Source organism: Chiloscyllium plagiosum, chromosome 1 (genome assembly GCF_004010195.1).
Source record: "Chiloscyllium plagiosum isolate BGI_BamShark_2017 chromosome 1, ASM401019v2, whole genome shotgun sequence".
Lineage (NCBI taxonomy): Eukaryota > Metazoa > Chordata > Chondrichthyes > Orectolobiformes > Hemiscylliidae > Chiloscyllium > Chiloscyllium plagiosum.
In genome coordinates, this window is record NC_057710.1 from 29,605,021 (window position 1) to 29,628,008 (window position 22,988).

At 41.1% G+C, this 22,988-nt stretch overlaps 1 protein-coding gene across 2 annotated transcripts in view; it reads right to left on the minus strand.

The window, feature by feature from the left end:
* Positions 1 to 22,988, minus strand: part of letm1 (leucine zipper-EF-hand containing transmembrane protein 1) — a 91,585-nt gene that overhangs the window by 52,075 nt on the left and 16,522 nt on the right. For both annotated transcript variants that reach the window (XM_043711983.1, XM_043711899.1), the window contains exons 2-3: positions 19,921 to 19,978; positions 13,200 to 13,653 (exon numbers count right to left, since the gene is read on the minus strand). In XM_043711983.1, the coding sequence (XP_043567918.1) occupies positions 13,200 to 13,653; positions 19,921 to 19,978 (512 nt within the window). The remainder of the gene's footprint in view (positions 1 to 13,199; positions 13,654 to 19,920; positions 19,979 to 22,988) is intronic.

Genomic DNA, 22,988 nt, shown 5'->3' on the forward strand with positions numbered 1-22,988 from the left:
CATTTTCACCATTGTTCTCTTCTTCATCAGCAACTCTCATGAGCAGGCCAGAAGCAAAACAACTGATCATACACTAACTCACGGCACGGAACATACTGGAGTTAGAGAATTTTTTGTTTTATTAATTAACCTGAGCACAGAAATCATAATATAAATTATTGAATTACCATATATTCTGGCTTGTGCTTTCCAATCCACCATGTCTACAATGCGCTTCGAAGAAACATGATAATTTGTACGGATACGGTTGTGGAATTTGCAACAAGATTATTCAAGCAATCAACCACAAAATGATGATGATTTTGGGTTCAGAAGTTGCTTAGAAATTTTAAAGCTTCACTGTGGAGCTCATGGCTACTCTTTCACTGCAGTGTTATGAGCACGAGCTTTCAAAATACAACCTTACACAGTAAGTAGCAACTTCAAAATAAGTTTTCCAATTTCACAACGTAAGACAAATGTAGTTTTTGCATATGTCCATCCCAAGCAGCTACATGATGTAGCACATTGCACTCTAGGTTGTGTACTTGGAAACAGCCATAAACAAATATCAACTAAACATGGAAGACCATTTGAAAGACACTGTCTGCCCAAAACGTGCTCATCTTCCAATGCAAGAAATTGCCCTCAATGAGTTTTACAGACTGGCACATTCTAAAGTTTGCTCGATGCTGAGTGAAGGACGAAAGCTTAAGGTAGCCACTGCACATGTGCAAAAGGGAAAATTTGCTACTGCAGCTCTTGTCTCCCTCGAGGCTAGAAACTGGAGCACTCATTGGGCAACAGGTTTTACAAGGAATGTGTCTGGAAGTCAAAACGTATTGAGAACATACTGAAACATTTCTGAGTGCAATGTTGTGCTTTGGGAAAAATGTCATATTTACTGCACTGAAATTTTCACTGGTTGGGGAGTCCAGGAATAAGCAAACATGAATTCCATTTCTGTGAGAAAGACGTTTACATGCAAAGGGTGGTTTTTTTTTAAACTGTCTTCCACAAACAATAGTTTATGCTCAATCAATTACTATTAGAAACCAAATGGAGATAAGTAATTTTATCTCCTGTAAATATATTAAAGGAGAATCAAGGGATTTGGATTACAGATTAGAAGCTAGCTCAATGAGAATGTGAATGAGAACTTTGAGGAGCTGGGATACAGGCTTGAACAGATCAAGATTGATGAAGTTGATGTGCTGGAAATTTTGGCAAACATTAAAATTGATAAGTCCCCAGGATCAGACCAGATTTATCCTAGGTTGCTCCGGGAAGCGAAAAAGAAGGTTGCTGAGCTGCTGGCAAAGATCTTCGCCGCCTCACTCTCCATGGGAGTTGTACCGGAGGATTGGAAGGAAGCGAATATTATTTCTCTTTTCAAGAGGGTAATAGGGAAATCCCTGGCAATTACAGACCAGTCAGTCTTACGTCTGTGGTCAGCAAGATTTTGGAAAGAATTCTGAGGGATAGGATTTGGAAAAGCATAGCATGATTAAAGGCAGTCAGCACAGCTTTGAGAGGAGCAGGTCATGCCTCACAAATCTTATTCAGTTCTTTGAGGAGGTGACAAGACAGGTCATCGAAGGTCGAGCAGTGGATGTTGTATGGACTTCAGTTTGGCATTTGATAAGGTTCCCCATGGTAGGCTCATTCACAATGTCAGAGGTAAGGGATACAGGGAGATTTGGCTATCTGAATTCAGAATTGGTTGGCTGACAAAAGGCAGAGAGTGGTTGTAGATGAAAGTATTCTGCTGGGACGTCAGCAATGAGTGGTGTCCCGTGGGGCTTTGTTCTTGGGCTTCTGCTCTTTGTGGTTTTTATAAATGACTTGGATGAGGACGTAGAGGGGTGGATGAGTAAATTTGCAGATGACGCAAAGGTTGGAGGTGCTGTTGATGGTATCGAGGGCTATTGCAGGCTGCAGAGCTGGGTTGATAAATGGCAGATGGAATTCAACCTGGATAAATGCGAAGTGATGCATTTTGGGAGGTCGAACTCAAATGCTGAATATAGGATTAAAAACAGGATTCTTGGCAGTGTGGAGGAACAGAAGGATCTTGGTGTTCAAGTACATAGATCAATCAAGGTTGCCACCCAAGTGGATAGGGTTGTTAAGAAAGCATATGGTGTTTTGGCTTTCATTAACAGGGGGATCCAGTTTCAGAGCTGTGTGATTTTGCTACAGCTCTGCAACTCCCTGGTGAGACCACACTTTGAATATTGTGTCCAGTTCTGGTCACCCTACTATAGCAAATATACAGAGGCTTTGGAGAGAGTGAAAAGAAGGTTCACCAGGATGCTGCCCTGGACTGGAGGGCTTGTCTTATGAAGAGAGGTTGACTAAGCTTGGACTTTTTTCTCTGGGGAGAAGGAGGAAGAGAGGTGACCTGTTCGAGATATACAAGGTAATGAGAAGCATGGATAGACTCAATAGCCACACACTTTTCCCCAAGGCAGGATTGACTGGCATGAGGGGTTATAGGTTTAAGATATTAGGAGTAAGCTATAGAGGGGTCTTCAGAGGTAGGTTCTTTACGCAGAGAGTTGTGAATGCATGGAACGTGTTTTTCCAGTGGTGGTGGTGGAAGCAGTGTCATTCGGGACATTTAAGCGACTGCTGGACATGCATATGGATAGCAGTGAATTGAGGGATGCGTAGGTTAGGTTATTTTATTTTACATTAGGATTAATCCTCGGCACAGCATCATGGGCCGAAGAGCCTGTTCTGTGCTGTACTTTTCTATGTTCTATCTTTTATGTTCAGTGTCAGGATACATTTGACAGGCGAAATGGTGAGTTCCTGTTCTTTGCTGAAGAAATTGTGGTAATTGTTAAATTTATTTTTCCTGGGATGGTTGGGTATGCCTACAGATTTGCTTATCACCAACTGCCAGGGCCTGTTTCCACACTGTAATCTAATCTAATCTAATCTAATCTAAAAAAATTGTGGTAATTGTTAAATTTATTTTTCCTGGGATGGTTGGGTATGCCTACAGATTTGCTTATCACCAACTGCCCTCAGGTAGATGGCACTAAACTGCCATCTTGAACCAGTCCATCTGGTGTCAGTAAACTCAAGGCTCTAGCAATTTTTTGATCTTACAATAGCAAAGGGATGCCAATCTTCAGCATAGTTCCAAGTCAGGACAGAGAGAGGGACAACGAGGAGAACTTGTGTGATGGTGTTTCTTTGCAGCTGCTGCCCTTGCCCTTGCCCTTCTAACATTGTGGGTTTGCAAGGCAGTAAATGATTCTTGGGATCCAACCACTACGGGATGAGACATCATTAGTTTGCATTCTGGGGGTGGATTTTACAGTCAGTATAGGTGTGAAGGGCATCATGGAAGATGATCCCTGGTGACAAGGAGGAGGAACAGCATCCAACTGGGAAGTTGCTGAGACATTGTGGAGGAACCTGGTGTTAAGGAACAGCTCCAACCACGACATTACTATAGTGTCTCCACTCCCCGTTCTTCCTCTAACGAAAAAAAAGGCAAGGTTCAGAGGAGAGGAGACAGATTATCATGAAAAAGCTGGCTTGCAACAAGAGTTCCAGCAGGTAAAAGAGTGCAGGCCTAAACAGCTTCTGGAAAAGACTGTTGGTGAGTAGCATGCAAGGTATGAGAAATTGTTTTTGGAGCAGAGCAGACCAGCAGCTTCAATTCAGTATTAAAAGTATTTGACGCTGTAAGAATTAGTTAAGTTAAACGGGTAAGACATGGAAGGAGAGCTCCAAATCATAGTCTGTTCCTCTTACTCAATGTGGGAAGCCGGGCACATTTTGTGTGCAAGTGTCTCCAGCTGCAAATCGCCAGTGATTGTGGTAGACATTGATACCAATGACACAGGTTAAAAAGAAAGTCCTAAAAGCAGGACATAGAGAACCAAGAACAAAGTTCAAATGTAGGATCTCAAAGGGAGTTACCTCAGGATTACTACCAGTGCCATGAGCAAGTTAAAGCAGGAACAGCAGGATACATAGGAGGAACACGTGGCTGAAAAGATGGCGAGAGGGGAAGGGTTTCAGATTCATGGGGCAATGGGACCGGTTCTGGGGGGAGGTGGACAAACTGGACAGGTTACACCTGGGCAGGACTGGGACTGATGTCTTAAAAGAGAGGGCGAGGGGGAACGGAAGCTGGCGGAAAAGCTGCTGGTGGAAAGGTTAACTCTGTGGTCTGATTTGAGTGTACAATTGCTTGTCATGGATTGAATAAACAATAGGTGCAGGAGTAGGCCATTCTGCCCTTCGAGCCTGCATCACCATTCAATATGATATTGGCTGATCATCCTTAATCAGTATCCTGTTCCTGCCTTATCTCCATAACCCTTGATTCCACTATCCTTGAGAGCTCTATCCAACTCTTTCTTAAATGAATCCAGAGACTGGGCCTCCACTGCCCTCTGGGGCAGAGCATTCCACACAGCCATCACTCTCTGGGTGAAAAAGTTTCTCCTCATCTCTGTCCTAAATGGCCTACCCCTTATTGTTAAGCTGTGTCTTCTGGTTCGGGACTCACCCATCAGCGGAAACATGTTTCCTGCCTTCAGAGTGTCCAATCCTTTAATAATCTTATATGTCTCAATCAGATCCCTTCTCAGTCTTCTAAACTCAAGGGTATACAAGCCCAGTCACTCCAGTCTTTCAGTGAAAGGTAGTCCCGCCATTCTAGGAATTGACCTCGTGAACCTACGCTGCACTCCCTCAATAGCCAGAATGTTTTTCCTCAAATTTGGAGGCCAGAACTCCTCACAATACACCAGGTGTGGTCTCACCACGCCCTGTACAGCTGCAGAAGAACCTCTTTTGCTTCTTTCCTCAATCCCTCTTGTTATGAAGGCCAGCATGCTATTAGCCTTCTTCACTACCTGCTGTATCTGCATGCTTACCTTCAATGACTGGTGTACAAGAACACCCAGATCTCTTTCTACTGCTCCTTTACCTAAATTGATTCCATTTTGGTAGTAATCTGCCTTTCTGTTCTTGCCATCAGAGTGGATAACCATACATTTCTCCACATTAAACTGCATCTGCCATGCATCTGACCACTCACCTAACCTGTCCAGGTCACCCTGTAATATCCTAACATCCTCCTCACATTTCACCCTGCCACCCAGCTTAGTATCATCAGCAAATTTGCTAATATTATTACTAATATCATCTTCTAGATCATTAATATATCTTGTAAAAAGCTGCGGTCCCAGCACTGATCCCTGTGGTACCCCTGCCATTCCGAAACAAAGCCTTTTATCACTACTCTTTGTTTCCTATCAGCCAACCAACTTTCAATCCAAGTTAGTACTTTGCCCCCAATACCATGCGCCCTAATTTTGCTCACTAACCTCCTATGTGGGACTTTATCAAAAGCTTTCTGAAATTCCAGGTACACTACAGCTACTGGATCTCCCTCGCCCATCTTCACAGTTACATCCTCAAAGAATTCCAAAAGATTAGTCAAGCATGATTTCCCCTTCATAAATCCATGCTGACTCTGACCTATCATGTTACTACTATCCCCATGTGTCCTAATTTCATCCTTAATAATAGACTGCAGCATCTTTCCCACCACTGAGGTCAGACTAACTGGTCTAGAATTTCCTGCATTCTCTCTCCCACCTTTCTTAAAAAGTGGTACAACATTAACCACCCTCCAATCCGCCGGAATTGATCCCGAATCTATCGAACTCTGGAAAATAATCACCAACGCATCCACGATTTCTCAAGCCACCTCCTTCAGTACCTGGGATGTAGACTATCAGGCCCGGGGACATATCAACCTTCAGACCTAACAGTCTCTCCAACACCAATTCCTGGCAAATATAAATTCCCTTCAGTTCGGGTCCTTCAGCCACTGTTACCTCAGGGAGATTGCGTGTGTGAACACCCAGTGAACACAGATCTGAAGTACCAATTCAATTCTTCTGCCATTTCTTTGTTCCCGTAATATATTCCCCTGTTTCTGTCTTCAAGGGCCCAATTTTAGTCTTAACCATTTTTTTCGCCTTTCACATACCTAAAAAAGCTTTTAATATCCTCCTTTATATTTTTGGCCAGTTTACCTTTGTACCTCATTTTTTCTCTGCGTATTTCCTTCTTAGTAATCCTCTGTTCTTTAAAAGCTTGCCAGTCCTCCGTTTTCCCCACTTATCTTTGCTATGTTATACTTTTTCTCTTTTAACATAATACGTTTCTTAACTTCCCTCGTCAGCCACGGCCACCCATGCCTCCTCCGAGGATCTTTCTTCCTTTTTGGAATGAACTGATCCTGCATCTGCTGCATTATACACAGAAATATCTGCCATTGTTCCTCCAGTATTCCCTGTTAAGGTATTGAACCATTGAACTTTGGCCAGCTCCTCCCTCATAGCTCCATAGCTCCCTTTATTCAACAGAAATATTGTCACTTCCGATTGTACCCTCTCCCTCTCAAATTGCAGATTGAAACTTATTGTATTATGGTCACTACTTCCCACTTGCTCCTTCACTTCGAGGTCCTGATCAATTCTGGTTTGTTACATAATACCAGAATCACAATTGACTTCTCTCTGGTAAGCTCCAGCACCAGCTGTTATAAGAATCCATCTCGGATGCACTCCACAAAGTCTTTTTCTTGAGGTCCAATACCATCCTGATTGTCCTCGTCTACCTGCATGTTGAAATCCCCCATAACAACTGTACTAACATCTTTGTGACAAGCCAATTTCAGCTCCTGATTCAACTTGCATCCGACATCCAGACTACTGTTTGGGGGCCTGTCGGTAACTCCCAAGAGGGAGTTTTTACCCTTAGAATTTCTCAGCTCTATTCATACTGACTCTACATCCCCTGATTCTAGGTCGCCCCGCGCAAGGGACTGAATATCATCCCTTACCAAAATGGCCACCCCACCCTCTCTGCCCGTCAGTCTGTCCTTAAAATAACATGTGTAACTTTGAATTTTCATTTCCTAGGCCCTGTCCACTTGAAGCCACGTCTCAGTTATCCCGACAATATCGTATCTGCCAGTTTCCAAAAGAGCCTCAAGCTCATCCATCTTATTTCTGATGCTTCGCGCATTCATATATAATATTTCTAATTTGTTACTGCCCTCACCCTTCCCATCAACTCCTATTTCACTCAACCTTCCAGCATGATCCCTTTTTGAGTTTTCTGCTTCATTGATACAGTTGTGTTTCTTGACTTCCCTTGTTCTAACTTTTCTTGTTTATGGGTTGCTCCCTGAAGCTCAAGATCTGGGAATGTTATGAATTTAATTTGAATTTTGGGAACCTAATTATTAGGACATTAGGACATAATGTGATAATCATGCAAAGGGAAGGTATCTAGTCAAAGCAATCGGCCATTTGGGGCCTGGTTTGATCAGGGTTCCCAGTTCGATGTGCATGATGCTTAATTACTGAAGCGTACTCAGACCGGTCAATGAGTTTCTCTTCCTCTGCAAACTTTTGCCATTTTGTTGCTGCTTATCTGATTGAGGACATGTGGCCTTTTTGTCATTTTAATATCAAATTCTGTATAAAGACAGTTTGTTTGCAGCAAGAGAGAGAATAGACCTAGAGAGCTCCGAAGGGTAAGAGCAGGTGCCGCTACTCTGCTAATGGTTTGAATAACCTTAGCTCAAGCCTGGCTTGTAGGTATGTATGTTATAGTGTAACATTGATGCCATTTGTAAATAAAAGTAATAATTTAAACTAAACTGTCTGTAAGAGTCTTATATTCCAGACGACCACAGAGTATGATCTGGGGCCTCACAGCGCCGGAGACCCGGGTTCAATTCCCACCTCAGGTGACTGTCTGTGTGGAGTTTGCACGTTCTCCCCGTGTCTGCGTGAGTTTCCTCCAGGTGGTCCGGTTTCCTCCCACAGTCCAAAGATGTGCAGGTTAGGTGAATTGGCTATGCTAAATTGCCTGTAGTGTTAGGTAAGGTGTAAACGTAGGGGTATGGGTGGGTTGCGCTTCGGCGGGTCGGTGTGGACTTGTTGGGCTGAAGGGCCTGTTTCCACACTGTAATGTAATCTGATCTCCGGGAGGGACCAAGAGAGGCTTACAGGTAGAGTTCATCAGGGATTCCCTGCGCTGTTTCAAATAAGTACTTTAACATTAGAGCATTGGTTAGTATTTAGAACTATGACATCATTGCAATTATGGAGACTTGGCTGAAAGGAGGACAAGACTGGCAGGCGAATGTCCCAGGATTTAGGTGCTTCAGGTGTGATTGAAGGGGATGTAAAGGGAAAGGAGTTGTATTACTAGTAAAGGAATATCACGCAGCTGCGCTGAGGTTGGATACATCAGAATTCTCATGCATTGAGGCAATTTGGATATAACTCAAGGATCGAAAAGATCAAAGGTTAGGTGAATTGGCCAGGCTAAATTGCCCATAGTATTAGGTGCAGGGGTAAATATAGGGGAATGGATCTGGGTGGGTGCGCTTCGGCGGGTCGGTGTGAACTTGTTGGGTCGAAGGGCCTTGTTCCACACTAAGTAATCTAGAAATCTAGAAAATCACAAGGCCGGGGGTATACTGCAATCCTCCCGACAGCGAACAGGAGATAGAGGACATGTAGACAGATTTTGGAAAGATGTAAAAACAACAAGGTTGTCGTGGTGGGTGATTTTAGCTTCCCTATATTGGCTGGGGCTCACTACGGGGTAGGGGCTTGGATGGGGAAGAATTTGTAAGGACTATTCAAGAAGATTTCTTGACACAGAATACAAAAAGTCCAACCAGGGAAAAAATTAAACTGCACTCAGTTTTGGGAAATGAGGCCAGCCAGGTGAGTGAAGTTTCAGTGGGGTGGCATTTCAGGAGTAGTGGCCATAATACTGTGGGTTTTAAGATACTCATGGATAGGGATAACAGCAGTTCTCGGGTGAAGGTGTTAAATTGGAGGAAGGCGAACTACAACAGTACAGTATTAGGCAAGAAGTTGATTGGAGGCGGCTGTTTGAGGGCAAATCCACATGGGACAATTGGGAGTATTTCAAACGGCAGTTGATAAGAGCTCAGGAGCAGCATGTTTCCGAGAGAATGAAGGATAGGTATAGCAAATTACATGAACCTCAGTTGACCAGGTATGTTACGACCTTGGTCAAAAAGAAAAAGGAAGCAAATGTAACGTCTCGGAGGAGGGGAATTGAAAGCCCTCAAAGTAGCAAAAAAAACACAGAATTAGAAATACTAAAAGTGATCATGAAAAGTAGTTAGCAAACAGGATTAAGGAGAATCCAAAAGATTTTTACACACATATAAAAAGCAAGAGGGTAGCCAGGGAAAGGATTGGCCCACTCAAGGACAAAGGAAGGAATCTGTGTGTGGAGCTAGAAGAGGTAGGTGAGATCTTAAACAAATATTGTGTGTCGATATTCAAAGAGAAGGAATTGGTGAATGATGATCTCAGGTAAGCTAAGTTGGTATTAAAAAGTAAGAGGTGCTGTGCATCTTAAAGTATTAAGGTATTAAGGCCCTTCATGGAAAGGATTGACAGATTCATTGCTCTTTCTTGATTCTGTGGGTGGTGGTGCATGGCCATTAACTGGTGGAGCAATTTGTATGGTTAATTTCAATAATGAACGAGACCTCCACATGCTAAATAGTTATGCAACCCCAAATGGTCCTGATGGGATCTATCTCAGCATATGGAGGCAGGCAAAAGAACAAATTGCTGGAGCATTGACAGACATCATCGTATCCTCTATGGCCACAGGTGAGGTCCCAGAGGACTGGAGAATAATTAATGTAGTCTCATTGTTTAAGAATAATAGCAGGGATGATTCAGGAAATTATAGATCTGAGACCCTCACATCAGTGGTTGGGAAATTATTGCAAAAGATTATCAGGGACAGGATCTACATGCATTTCGAAGCAAATGGACTTATTAACAAGAGACAGCATGATTTTATGCATGGTAGGTTGCAGCTCACTAACTTGATCGAACATTGCTTTGAGAGAGTAATGAAGATGATTGAGGAAAACCAATTGATGCTGTATTCATGGACTTCAGCAACAAGATCCCTCAAGGCAGAATGGTACAACAGGTGAAGTCACATGGTATCAGGGTGAGCTGGTAAGATGAATACAGAACTGGCTAAGTCATAGGAAACAAAGGTTAGCAGTGGAAAGATACTTTTCAGAATATAGGGTTGTGATTAATGGTGCTCTACCAGGGTCAGTGCTAGGACCTCTGCTGTTCGTGGTCTACATAAAATGAATTGGAGGAAAATGTGTTTGGTCTAATTAGAAAATTTGCGTACGATACAAAGATTGCTGGAGTTGTAGATAGGGAGGATAATTGCCAAAGGATACAGCAGGATATAGATAAATTGGACTTATGGGCAGAAATGTGTCAGGTGGAGGTTAATCCGGACAAACGGTCATGCATTTTGGAAGATCAAGGACAGGTGGAAATTATACAGTGATTGGCAGAACCCTTGGGAGTACTGATATACAGAGATCGGAGTGTCCACGTCCACAGATCACCGAAGGTGGCAGCGCAGGTAGCTAAGGAAGTAAAAATGGCCTATGGCATGTTTGCCTTCATTGGAAGGTCAAATAGTCACACAAGACCAGGTTATAATCCAAACAGGTTTATTTGAAATCACAAGTTTTCGGAACACTACCCCTTCGTCACCCGAAGGTTGGTTTTCATTGGAACGCAGGAGGCTGAGGGGTGACCTGATAGAAGCTTAATGGGCTGGGGGGGGGGTTAGAGACATGTGCGAGGCAAGTTTCTCCGCACACAAAATAAAGTGGTGAGTTCCTGGGGTGCACTGCCACAGGTGGTGGTGGAAGCAGCAGCATTCAAGGAGCACACAGACAAATAGATGAATGGGAAGGGAATAGAGGGATATGGATCCTCTTAGTGAATAGATTTTAAGTCTGGAAGGGGAAAATGTGTCAGCGCAGGTTTGGAGGGCCAAAGGGCTTGGTCCTGTGCTGTATTGTTTGAAGTTGCAGCAGAACATCAGGTACCTGATTCACCCTGCTGCCACTGTGTTGTAGATGGAGAGTGTGAATGTTTAGCCTCATGGATGGGCATCCATGAAGCATAATGCTTTGTTCTGATGGTTTCAAGCTATGAGCATTGTTGGAGCAGCAGTCAGCCAAGCTAAAACTATGTCACCACCCTTGCATGTGCCATGCAGATGCTGAACAAGCATTAGGGAATCAAGACGAAAGTTGCTTCTCTCAGAAGCCTCAGTTTCTCACCTGCTCATGCAGCAACAGCATTTGGACAGGTGATCCAGTTCAGTTTCTGGATAATGACAACCCCAAGAACGTTGGCAGTGGGGGAATTCAGCAATAGAGTGAAAGTCCTGTGGAGATGGTTAGATGGTCTCTCGCTGGAGAATATAATTGCTTGGCACTTGTTACATAACATTACTTGCTACTTAGTTTCATATAGAGATTGATAGCACAGAAAAGGGCCCTTTGCCGAATCACACCTGCTCCAGTCAAAAACAAACAAACAAACAACTAACGATTCCAACCTCATTTTACAGTATTTGGCCCATAGCCTTGTATAGCAAGTGCACATCTAAATACTTCTGAAACGTTGAGGATTTCTCTCCCTACCATACTCTCAGGCAGTGAATGCCAGATTCCCATCTCTCTGGGTAAAAATATTTTTCTTCACATCCCCACAAAACCTTTTACCTTCAATCTATGCTTCCTGATCATTAATCACTCCTGTCTACTCTATCTCGGCCCCTCATAACTGTACATGTCTCAATCAAGCCCTCCCTCAGTCTCCTCTGCTCCAAGGTTAAAAAAAAAGTGTCTCCAATTTCTCTTCACAACTTTCTCTCTCCAGCCGCAATATCCTGGTAAATCTTTTCTGGTCTCTCTCCTCATGTGGATTCCAAAACTGCGCACACTCTCAGTGTGGCCTAACCAATATTTTACACAGTTCCAGCATAACCTCTCTGCTCTTCAGCTCTAAGCTGTTAGTTCTACTCTGAAAGATTCCTATTTTGCACATTGGTAGTGTCACATGACTGAGGGCATGGTCACTGTGAAGGCAGGATCGTGAGGCCATCTTTCCTACTTACTCAACATAGGTGCACAATCCTTTATCCGAAATGCTCAGGACTAGCTGGTTTTCTGAATTCAGAATTTTTCGAATTTCAGAACAAAAAAGTGACAGTTTGGCAGTGAAATTTTAAAAACCCTTCTCAAAGAACAGACTTACTGTGAGTAAAACGGGCCCTGAAACAGAATTAAGGCCTGCCAGTGCTGGGCCGCACCCCAACACGTTGCATCTGAGTGACACACATCGAGTGGGTGTGGTGTTGGGTTAACTGTTTGCACGCCAAACAACCTTGTTAACGTGAAAAAAACTTCACAAAAAAAAAACTTTCCGACATTGAGCTTTTCGGATTTTGGATAAAGGCTTGTCTACCTATTCTTAAATTGCGCCTTGACTTAGTGAGGTCCAGTTTGAGTTCCACCACAGTCTTGGTTACAATATGGACATAAGCTAAATTCCAGATGACTGTGAGACAGTCTATTGTGAGAAAAACGCATTTAGCTCATGAATGCCCTTAAGGGAAGGAAATCTGCCATCTTCACCTGGTCTCATCTATTGTGTGACTCAAGAGCCACAGTAATTGACCCCCTATTGGGCATAGCACGCCACTCAGTTCAAGGGAAGCGAGGGATGGACAATAAATGCTGGCCAACTTGTGATGCCCATGTCCTACAACTGAATTTAAACAAAATACCAAGGGGCTCATTAATTTTGTTTCATCCGGAATTACTGATGAAGGGCACCTACTCCTCGCATGCTGCCTGACCTGCTGTGCTTTTCCAGTGCCAGAGTTTTCGACTGACTCTCCAGCATCTGCAGTCCTCACTTTCTCCAAGCAATAGAAGTGTACTGGCACTTATGCATGTACTGTTGTTATGGACCAGGCCAGGAATTAGTAAAACAAAGCTTTTGTAGACTCTAAAAACGAGGTGAATTGACAGCAAGTTACAACTGAGGAAGAGATGGGTGGCAGAGGCAGAACTTAAAGTGTCTGCATTTCAGTTTTTCCTCTCTCCTATGTACTAAGAATAATTAGTCAATGCCATGTTCATTCCAATGAAGATTACCAAGACTTACTACATTTCTGATAAAAGCTGAAAAGTCTTCTAAACCTTGGAATTCAATTTAGAAAGCGAGCTAAAAATTGTGCACAAATGGTGTCTGTTCATATACCTGTCTATGCTCTCTCCTTGACAGAGTATACCCATTCAGGATCCGCCAAAGCATTCTGCCTGCTATCTTTGTGTCAATCCATAACAACCTGAAGCCATGATAGTAGTGTTTTACTTCATCTACAATCTTCTGACTCAGGGACTTGCGGACTTCAGGTTCTATAGGACTATACACAGGACCACCTTCTTCCAGTCGCTTATTCTTATCCTTCAGAGACTTCAGAGATTTTTCAACCTTGGAGTCGTCATACATGTGATGTGTAGAATGCCACCATCTTACTGCTACACAATGGGTTCCAGTAAAACTCATCTTGGTAGAAGTGCAGGGCAGAGGAGCACCCACCAGCCCACAGTACAAACGTTTTGGTCCTTTTGTCCAACTGTTATAGCGGTCTCTTATGTGCAAAGGATTGTTGATCGAAGACACTATGCTGCAGTTTCTGAAACAAACATTTCTGGAAAAATAGATCAGAAATAAAAATTATTTCAAACAACTTAAATTTAAGAAACATAGTAAATCTCCATTTATTTCTGAAAGAATTTAGATAATTTGCTGCAAAGAAAAAAAACTTAAATTCTTACAGAAATATCCTGATTTGCACCTAGCAAAAGTAATCGAGTCTAAAATAGCTATCAATCAATTGGCATCAAGGTGGAATACATTTTATTCTGGACTTATTTAAGGTTAAGTGCTAGAACTAAGTAAGGCAACCTGTTCAACACAAATAAATAACTAACTTGACAGCTTACTCTGCAATTCACTCTATGACAAATAGCATGAGAAAAACTTGGTAGGTTGGATAGAACTCAAGCACGATATAGCAAGGTCATGGAGAAACACATCTGTGCTCTTTCCACAAATGGATGAGGATTCTTGCATTAATTTGTGTCCATCTTACAAATTGACAGGGAGGATAACATGGGAGAATACAATTAACCAAAACTGCAACTTGCTGAAGTTAAGTATATGTCAAAAAGAAAACAGTGCTGGAGAAAAAGGTAGTAAAGATGGGCAAAGCCCCACAAAGTAGGGAGGTCATTGTGGATGCAGAGAAACCAAGAAAATGTAGACCTTTTAGTCTGCTATGTGTTATGTAGATGTTACTGGAGAACAAAATGATAAACTCCTAGTAATTTGGGCTGTACACAAACAACATGGATTTGTGAAAAGCAGATCACATCTAAAACACTGACGCAAACTAGGAAATAACCCGTGGTAAACAGGAGGAAGACTATCCATGAACTTAAATGAATTTCTAGAAACTATCTGATAAGTTTCTGAAGAAGTGACTGTTACTTTAAATGTAATGTAATAGAGCTGAAATAAAAAAGCCCTACGAGAATTTGTCTTATACCTCAACTGCTCACTTGATTGATGAAAGCTGTGGAAAGCATTATGGATGAACAGGTTACAAAAAGCCATTAATAGATGAAAATGAATAATCTAAATATTGCAGGAATTCATTCATCTTGAAGCAAAAGTAAACAAAATCGGTATATTTGTTTATAGAAACAAGGTGTCGGTTTCCAATGCAAAAATAGCTGTGAGATTCATTTGTACGTGCACAGTTGCACCTCTGAAATCATATCAGAATAATATTATATTTCAAATTTATTCTAAGTCCAATAAATCACAACAATTATAAAATCAATCTGTAAAAGTCAATGATAGTATGACCAAGTACAAGAAAAACATGAAATAGGTTAATGAAGATGGGAAGAGGAAAATGATTAGAACTTTTCTTACACACATATAAAGCTCATGGTTAGCCCAAATCTGGAGCACTATAGTTCTGGAGAACAAAACTAAGCAAAGGCTTATCATCCTTGAAAGAATCAGACAGATTAACCTGGGTCCAAGGGTTAAACAGTTAGACTATGAGAAGAGATTACATAAAGTCAGCTTTATTTCCTGGAATATTCAAGGCTCAGGTGATAAGTTTAAAGGTTTTATTATTTGGAAAGTACTTGATCAGGTGCAGAGAAACATTTTCTACTTGTACAGGAAGTCGTCTAGGTTGGGAGACATGAATGTTGAAGTTAGAAATCAAAACTATTCAGAAATTAAGCTACTTTAAGAAAGTCTTCATAACAAAGGGTGGTTGAAGGATCAAACTTGGAAAACATGGGGGTCAATTTCAGGCTAAAATCCACGATTGAGACATTATTAAAACATGAGGCTGCCTTTCGGAAGGATGTGAAGGCACAAGAGAAAGTGCAGAAAGGTTAAGAGACCACTTCTGTGGATGAGGGACTGCATTTACATGGATAGATTGGAGAAACAAACTGTTATCCTTCGAGAAACATGACAGCAGATTTTACAGTGGAGCTCAAATCACGACAGGTCTGAACGTAGTAAGTCGGGGAAAAACTGTTCCTGTCGGAAGAAGGGCCAAAGACTCTTCAAATTTAAGAAACCATTTGGAGACAGTCTAATGGTAGGCTATATTCCAACAAGTGAACAGAAGAACATGGAAACTAGAAGCAGGAGTAGGCAATTCAACCCTTCAAGCCTGCTCTGCCATTCAACATGATCACGGCTGATGATATCTTGGTCTCAACTCCAATTTTAGCCTAACCTCTTCCACAACTCTCTAACTCATTACTAATTAAAAATCCGTCCATCTCTTTCCTTAGAATTTATTCAGTGCCTGGGGCCACCATATTCTGGGGTGGTGAATTCTATAATTTACGACTCTTTGAGAGAAGTAATTTCTCATCTATTTCAAATCTGCAAATCTGGTACCACTACAAATGCCGGAGGAAAGATCACAGAAGGGCTTTACAGGAGGCTCCCAAGCACTGAGGATGTCACCGAGACAGGGAACGAAACGTCTGCAACACAAATTCCCAGCTCGGCGAACAGAACCACAACAACGAGCACCCAGGCTACAAATCTTCTCACAAACTTTGAAGTTGTAGGATTTACATATCAAAGAACAGAAATCAGCATATGTCATAATAAAAAGATGAAAAAGTCAATCTAAGATTGCTTACTGTATCACATATACATGACACTGGACTCCTTTGGCTATGAATTCTGAGAGCATGATCTTAAGCTCCACAACCACCTTATGAAAAAACGGTGCTTCGAAACCTAGTGCTTCCAAATAAACCTGTTGGACTATAAGCTGGTTTGTGATTTTTAATCTCTCTTCATAAGAGACACGTATCTCTAGAATCAATCTAGTGAACTCCCTCTGAATTGCAACATTCTGCCTCAGGGGGATCAAAACTGTACGTAACACCAGCTGCAGCCGCACTAATGCCTTGGACAATTGCAGCAAGAATTGCTTACTTTATTTACTGTTTCTTTAGCAATAAATGCCAGAACTCCATTTGCTTTCCTTATTACCTGTTGTACCTGCATACTCATTTTCTATGATTCATGCACAAGAACACCAGATCCTGCTGCACTAAAACACTCCGATTTCTCTCCATTTAGACCATAAGTTACTTTTCTGTTTTTCTCTCAAGATAAATAACCTCTCTTATCCATGTTAAACTCGACATGCCACTTAACCTGTCCATATCCATTTGTAAAATTTCTTCATTGCAATTTAGCTTCCCACTGTTTTGGTGGGTGATGTTTTCATATGTAAATTTTGTTCGTACCTTCTATCCCTGCAACCAAGTTGTTAATCTAGATTCTAAATAGCTGGGGCCCCAAGAACTAAACCCTGTGATATTGTACTATTTATATCTGGTCAACCAATCTTGCCCAACTGCTGAGCTTAATGTCAATACTCACTAATTCTCCTTGCTGCTGTGCATGCAGAGGCATCTGGAAACAGGGGTCAATGTGCCCACACACAATTAGCATGCATGGAGCCTGAAGTTGAAGGGTGATGGAAGAAGTTAGGTGAAAGGTAGAATTGAGACCAAGATATGATTAACCATGATCATTTTGAATGACTGCACTGCCTACAGTGACTTCACTGCCGTTTTGGTCTTTTGTATGATACGGCAAATAATTGCTGCTCAGACCATCTCAGAGTGCATCAGTATACTGCAAAAGGGAAAACAGCAAAGATGACAGGAGGAAAGCCTACCTTATGTATTGTCATAGAATCATACAGCACAGTCCAAACCACCAAAAATACCCGACCACTTACATTAATCCATAGCATATGATTGGGATTTGGAATGCACTGAAATTGTCTCCAAGGTCGCAAGGAATCATGGCTTTCCAAAGAAATTGGGGAAAATACCTGATGAGGAAATATTTGCACAGCTGTGGGGAAATGAGTGGGAGAACCTGAACTACTCTTGCAGGCGACAAGTCAGAAAGATATTCTTTTGTGATTTTCTAATTCTAACTACATAACGCTCTTCCACAACAAACTGCAGCCATAAACTTACTTAATTCTCATCAGCAAAATGAAATATGCCAGTATCCCTGGAGTGACATTCATCTGATAGCAAGATATCCTCAAACAGGTGTGCACTTTATTATTACGCTCTCTGTTGAACTTTCTAATTGTCCTCGTATGTCATCCTTATCTGTTTCCACTAATGCCAAATTCAGAGAGATGTGCAAAATAGATTTTTCTGCAGGCTTTTATTCCAAGACAGACAGAACTTCAATCATTCTAAGAATGTTGGTGCATCATTCGATTCCTTTAAGAAATTTAGTTTTGTAACAAATTATCTTCAATGCAGTCCTAGTCTTGGAAATAAATCCAGACATTAATAAAAAATACATGGGGGAAATATGCCAAAAGAGTGGAGACTTGATAAAAATTACATATATGCTAAAAACAGCATCAATCTGATCCCACAAACTGCTTAAGATGCATTGCTAATAAATCAATGGCATACAATGCACAAAATTAGCAAGTAGCTATGAAATTTAGTAACATTTACTTAATCAATATCACACAAATGAAAACACTGAAGATCAATATCAACTGGATACTGTGATCTAAATTCTTCTAAAGTAGTTAGATATGGGAGATAAATATAGCCATGCACGTAATGTTTTATTGAATTGCTCATCATAAGGCAGAAATGACAGTTTCAGAAGACCACATACTGAAGAATTGCTTCAAGTTAGAAGAAGCTGCATATTCTAAAAGGTAATAAAGTGTTTCTGCTCTGAACACTGATTACAAACTTGGTTTTCTTCAAGTTACAAAAGGCACTTTGAGTTGTTGGCAGACTTGACTTCTAATTTTTGTTGCATTAGAAATTTTTCTCTGATACTTTTATATGGAGTCAAAAGCTGAACTTTGGAACTGGGAGATTTTAATGTGGAAACAGCCATGTGTTATCACTCTGATTTTCAGAGAGAATAGACAGACACGAACCGTAAAACAGGATCTTTCAAACTGATTAAGGAATTCAGATATATTTTTGACATTGAAGTGGCATGATACAGTAAAAAGATGTTTCAACACTCCATCACTCAAGTACTCTCAGGGACAAGCAGCACATGAAAGATCAGGAACATGGCAGGTGAACTAACATCAATGTGCATTGAGCTCTGCCAGGGAGCTAAAAGGAGAGAACGAATATTTGGAAAATTGCTCAGATCTCAACCCGACCATTTATCCAGTGAAAATGTTGGAAAATGTGCATGCCAAGACAGAGCATGGTCCCTCTGGGTCTTAGCAGTAAGGCTTCCCATTAACATACACAACATCAAGTCACCAATAAGGTCACTGCAAGCCCAGTAGTTGTGACAGTGCTGTCCAACAATGACATGCACCTTGAAAAGCAGGAATCGTTTTCTCATGCATGCTACTATAGATTTAATGCATCAGATAACAGAGCAACCTGTTATTTCACCCCAGATAAATTCAAATTGATTTCATTCATCAATGAAGCATAGTTTAAAAAATCCAAATGAACAAAGCAATTTAGTAGTAAATGTAAATTTGCCACCGTCTTAGCAGACCATAGGGCTGCTCTCTCATTCAAGAAAGGTGGTTATTTAACTGAGAATAACCATGTGTCAGGCAAGTGGAGAGGTTGAGAAGCAGTCCTCAGCCAATGAAGAAATTGAACCCCCTCACTCTGCATTGCAAATCAGCCATTCAGGCAACTCGACTGATCGACCCCCAGTAGTACTGTATTCAAAATAACTATTTATTATTCAGAAAACTATCAGTAACCAGTGAAAAAAATTACAAGAGCCATTTGTAGTTGTATTGGCCAGGGATCTCTTTAAGGCCAACTAATTTGGGTTTCAGTCGTGAAACTAGGAACTTTCGCATCCTGCTACAAATCCAGAGTGTACTTTCTCAGTGCCTGATTGACAGTTTATCATTTCTCATGTAATAATGACCAATAACGATACCAAAATAAATTCTTTCGTCCTTTAAAAGGATGAAAGTGAACCTCATGCTATTTTGAATAGCTGGAAGGACTTTATATATTAAAAAAAAAACATGGTATGGAAAGGTGAAGGAAAAACTGGACCAATATTTGAAATGGGAGACTGAGGGTAATTAATTTTCAGTACCAGTTAAACTGATTTGAATAATTTAGAATAATGAATAATTCAGTCCAAGACACTATGGAACACTGAGGATTATAGAGAATTGGTCTATACCCAACTAATATTTCTGTTTAAAGAACATCCCCATGAGCAGCTGTGGTAAGAGAAAAAAGGGAAATGAACAAAGTTAACTTGAAATACATACACAACATGAAACAATTTTGCTGGTTTCCATTCTTGTAGAAATCCACAACTGTCTGACAATAAATAGTTAGCTTACCTGTGATTTGTCAACCTTAGTGCAGTACACTTGAGACAGGCAATTTCACCAAGACAACCTAGGAGAAATAGCAAGTAAAGGATAAACATGGCATAAATATGTTCCCTGAACTAAGATAGGGAATTGGCAAAAGGCTACAAGAATTTATTTTTCCAAACAAATCAAATTCATTAATCACATATTACAACAATAGGAAGAAGTTTGCTATGAAGTAAAAGGACAGCAGAAATTTTAAGTTACGGATTAAGTAAGGTATCAATACATTTAGACACCTGCGTTTCATAATACCAGAAGAGACTCTGTTCTATTCATTTTCCCCATTTGTCAAATAACTGTGCCATAAACGTGCATGAAATAGATGCTGGACTATGTTAAAGTCTAGCCTAGATATGACATCCATTTAAAGGTGAATATAAAGCCTATGTTAGTGTTTCAATGGAGGTGGAATTCATACTAGACAGACACCTACATTCAAACATTCCCTCTAATTTATTCAAAATAGATCCGTGACAAAATATTTTGTGACAATATCCATGACAAAAATCGGTGAGGTAAACTTCTAGAAACTACCAATGCAAAACCCCATTTTTCATCTTCATTTCTTCAACTGCCTTAGTGATGACAGAACAGCTATCAAATTAAATGTAGACCTTGGTTATCAGTAGCATGGTGCCATATCAGTGGCCAGTGGCCAAAAAATATATGCTAAGAGAAGCTCCATTTGTTTTGAAGGAATACATTTTTTAAAATTTCAAACATGAACAGGTACATATTGCAAGAGGGAAACTTAAATTCTCAATAAAACAATAACATTTTGTCACACAAGTTTCTTTTCTCGTTGACTACACTCTTCAAATACATAATTTTGTTGAAAAATTCATCCCACTTCCAATTGTGAAATGTGAAATAATATTGTAACTTCAAATAGTGGCATGGGCAAAACATAGGCTGAAATGATAGTCACAAGCATCATGAAAAGAAATATATTCACTCGAGCTTGCTTATTTATTCATTATACCAGAGCTGAGGGTGGACAGTTGCACACAGACACCAAAATCTGTTTAAGTCACTTGCTTGACGTACAGTACTAGAGCTATTAGTCCACTTCCCTGTTTGAAGTGACCATTTTAAAAGTTGTGGATCACACCACATACATTGCTCATTTCTAGTAACCCAGCGCACAGAATGACAGGCAAACCAGATAATCTATTGGTAGAAGTGAGGACTGCAGATGCTGGAGATCAGAGCTGAAAACTGTGTTGCTGGAAAAGCGCAGCAGGTCAGGCAGCAGCCAAGGAGCAGGAGAATCGACGTTTCGGGCATAAGTCCTCCTGAAGAAGGGCTTATGCCCGAAACGTCGATTCTCCTGCTCCTTGGATGCTGCCTGACTTGCTGCGCTTTTCCAGCAACACATTTTTCAACCTACTGGTAGGCTTGATCCTAGACTTGGTGAGAACTACTATTTATAAGTCCAGGTATGTATGTTTGCCAGCAATGATTCCTTTTCTTCATCTTGGCACAATTCCAAGGCCCAATAGATATCCAGGTGAATAAGAACTGAAAAAACTGTGGATGTTGGGAATCAGAAACCAAAACAGAATTTACTGGAAAGCTCAGCAGGTCCGGTAGCATCTGTGGAGAGAAATCAAAGTTAGCGTTTTGGGTCCAGTGACCCTTCCTCAGAACCTGCGTTCTAAGAGAGGGCCAGTGAATCAGAAACGTAACTCTACTTTCTCTTCACAGATGCTGCTAAAATTGCTGAGATATCCAGCTGGCCTAGGAGGATGAACCATGGTCCATTAAGGATCACACAAGAATAGATTAATAGATAAACACAGCCACCTTGGTCTCTGCCAGAGATCCCCAGCTTTATAGATGCAAATCAGAAGGAAATCAAAGGTTATGGGGAAAAAGCAGGACAGCGGAGTTCAGAATTATCTGATCAACCACGATCTCATTTAATGGCAGAGAAACAGCAGCAGGCACTGAGTACAGTACAGACTATCGGCTAATATGCCAGCTACAGTGTGCTCCAGTACTTTACAGCTATGGCACCTATCTGAAAAATCAATGTTCCCTCTAAACTGCTTGACCATGCAACCGTTTAGAGGTCACACACTAGTAATTATGCACGCAGACATGACTGCTAAACATACCCTTGAAAGTCCACAGAGCCGAAAATCAAAATTCAAGGAAATCAAAAATGTGCAAATATTCAGGACACAAGAAGCAACATAAACCAAATCTGGATAATTACCATCCTGTCAGTCTACTCTCCATCATCTGTAAAGTGATAAAAGAGGTATTCAATAGTGCTATCAAGTAGCACTTGTGCAACAATAACCTGCTCAATCAGTTTGAGTTCCGCTGAGGACATGCAAGTCCAAACCTCGTTACAACCTTGGTTCAAACAAGGAAAAAAGAGATGAGTTCCGAAGGTGAGTCGAGAGTGATGACCTTGCTATCAAATACCATTGTATTTGAGCCAGTGGGATCTCGAGGCACCGTAGAAAAACTAGAAGCAGGGAAAATAAGATCTCCCTTGGAGTCATATAATCGCTCAAAGGAGGATGGTCACAGTTGTTGGTGGTTAGACATCGCAGCTCCAGAATATATCAGCACTTGTTCTTTAAGGTAGGTGTTTCAGGCACAATCCAGCTTCAACTTCCTCAAAGGACTTATTCTAAGATTGCAAGTTACTGATGGTTGAACAATGTTCAGCATCTTACACAACTCTGCAAATACTGAAACAGACATTGTCCAAGTGCAGCAAAATATGGAGAACATCCACTTTTGGGCTGACAACTGGGATGTTCATGCCAGCTAAGTGCCAAGCAAGGACAAGAGAAACAGGGGAAAAATGAACCATTATCTTTGATCTTCAGCAGCAATGGCATTATTGAACACCCCACTATCAAAATCCTGGAGGATACCACTGACCAGAACTTGAACTCAGCCTTAAATGCTGTGCTAACAAGAGGTCAGAGACTTGGAATCCTTCAGAGATTAACTAACTTTCTGACTCCTCAAAGCCAGCCCATCATCTGTAAAAGCTCAAGTCAGCAATG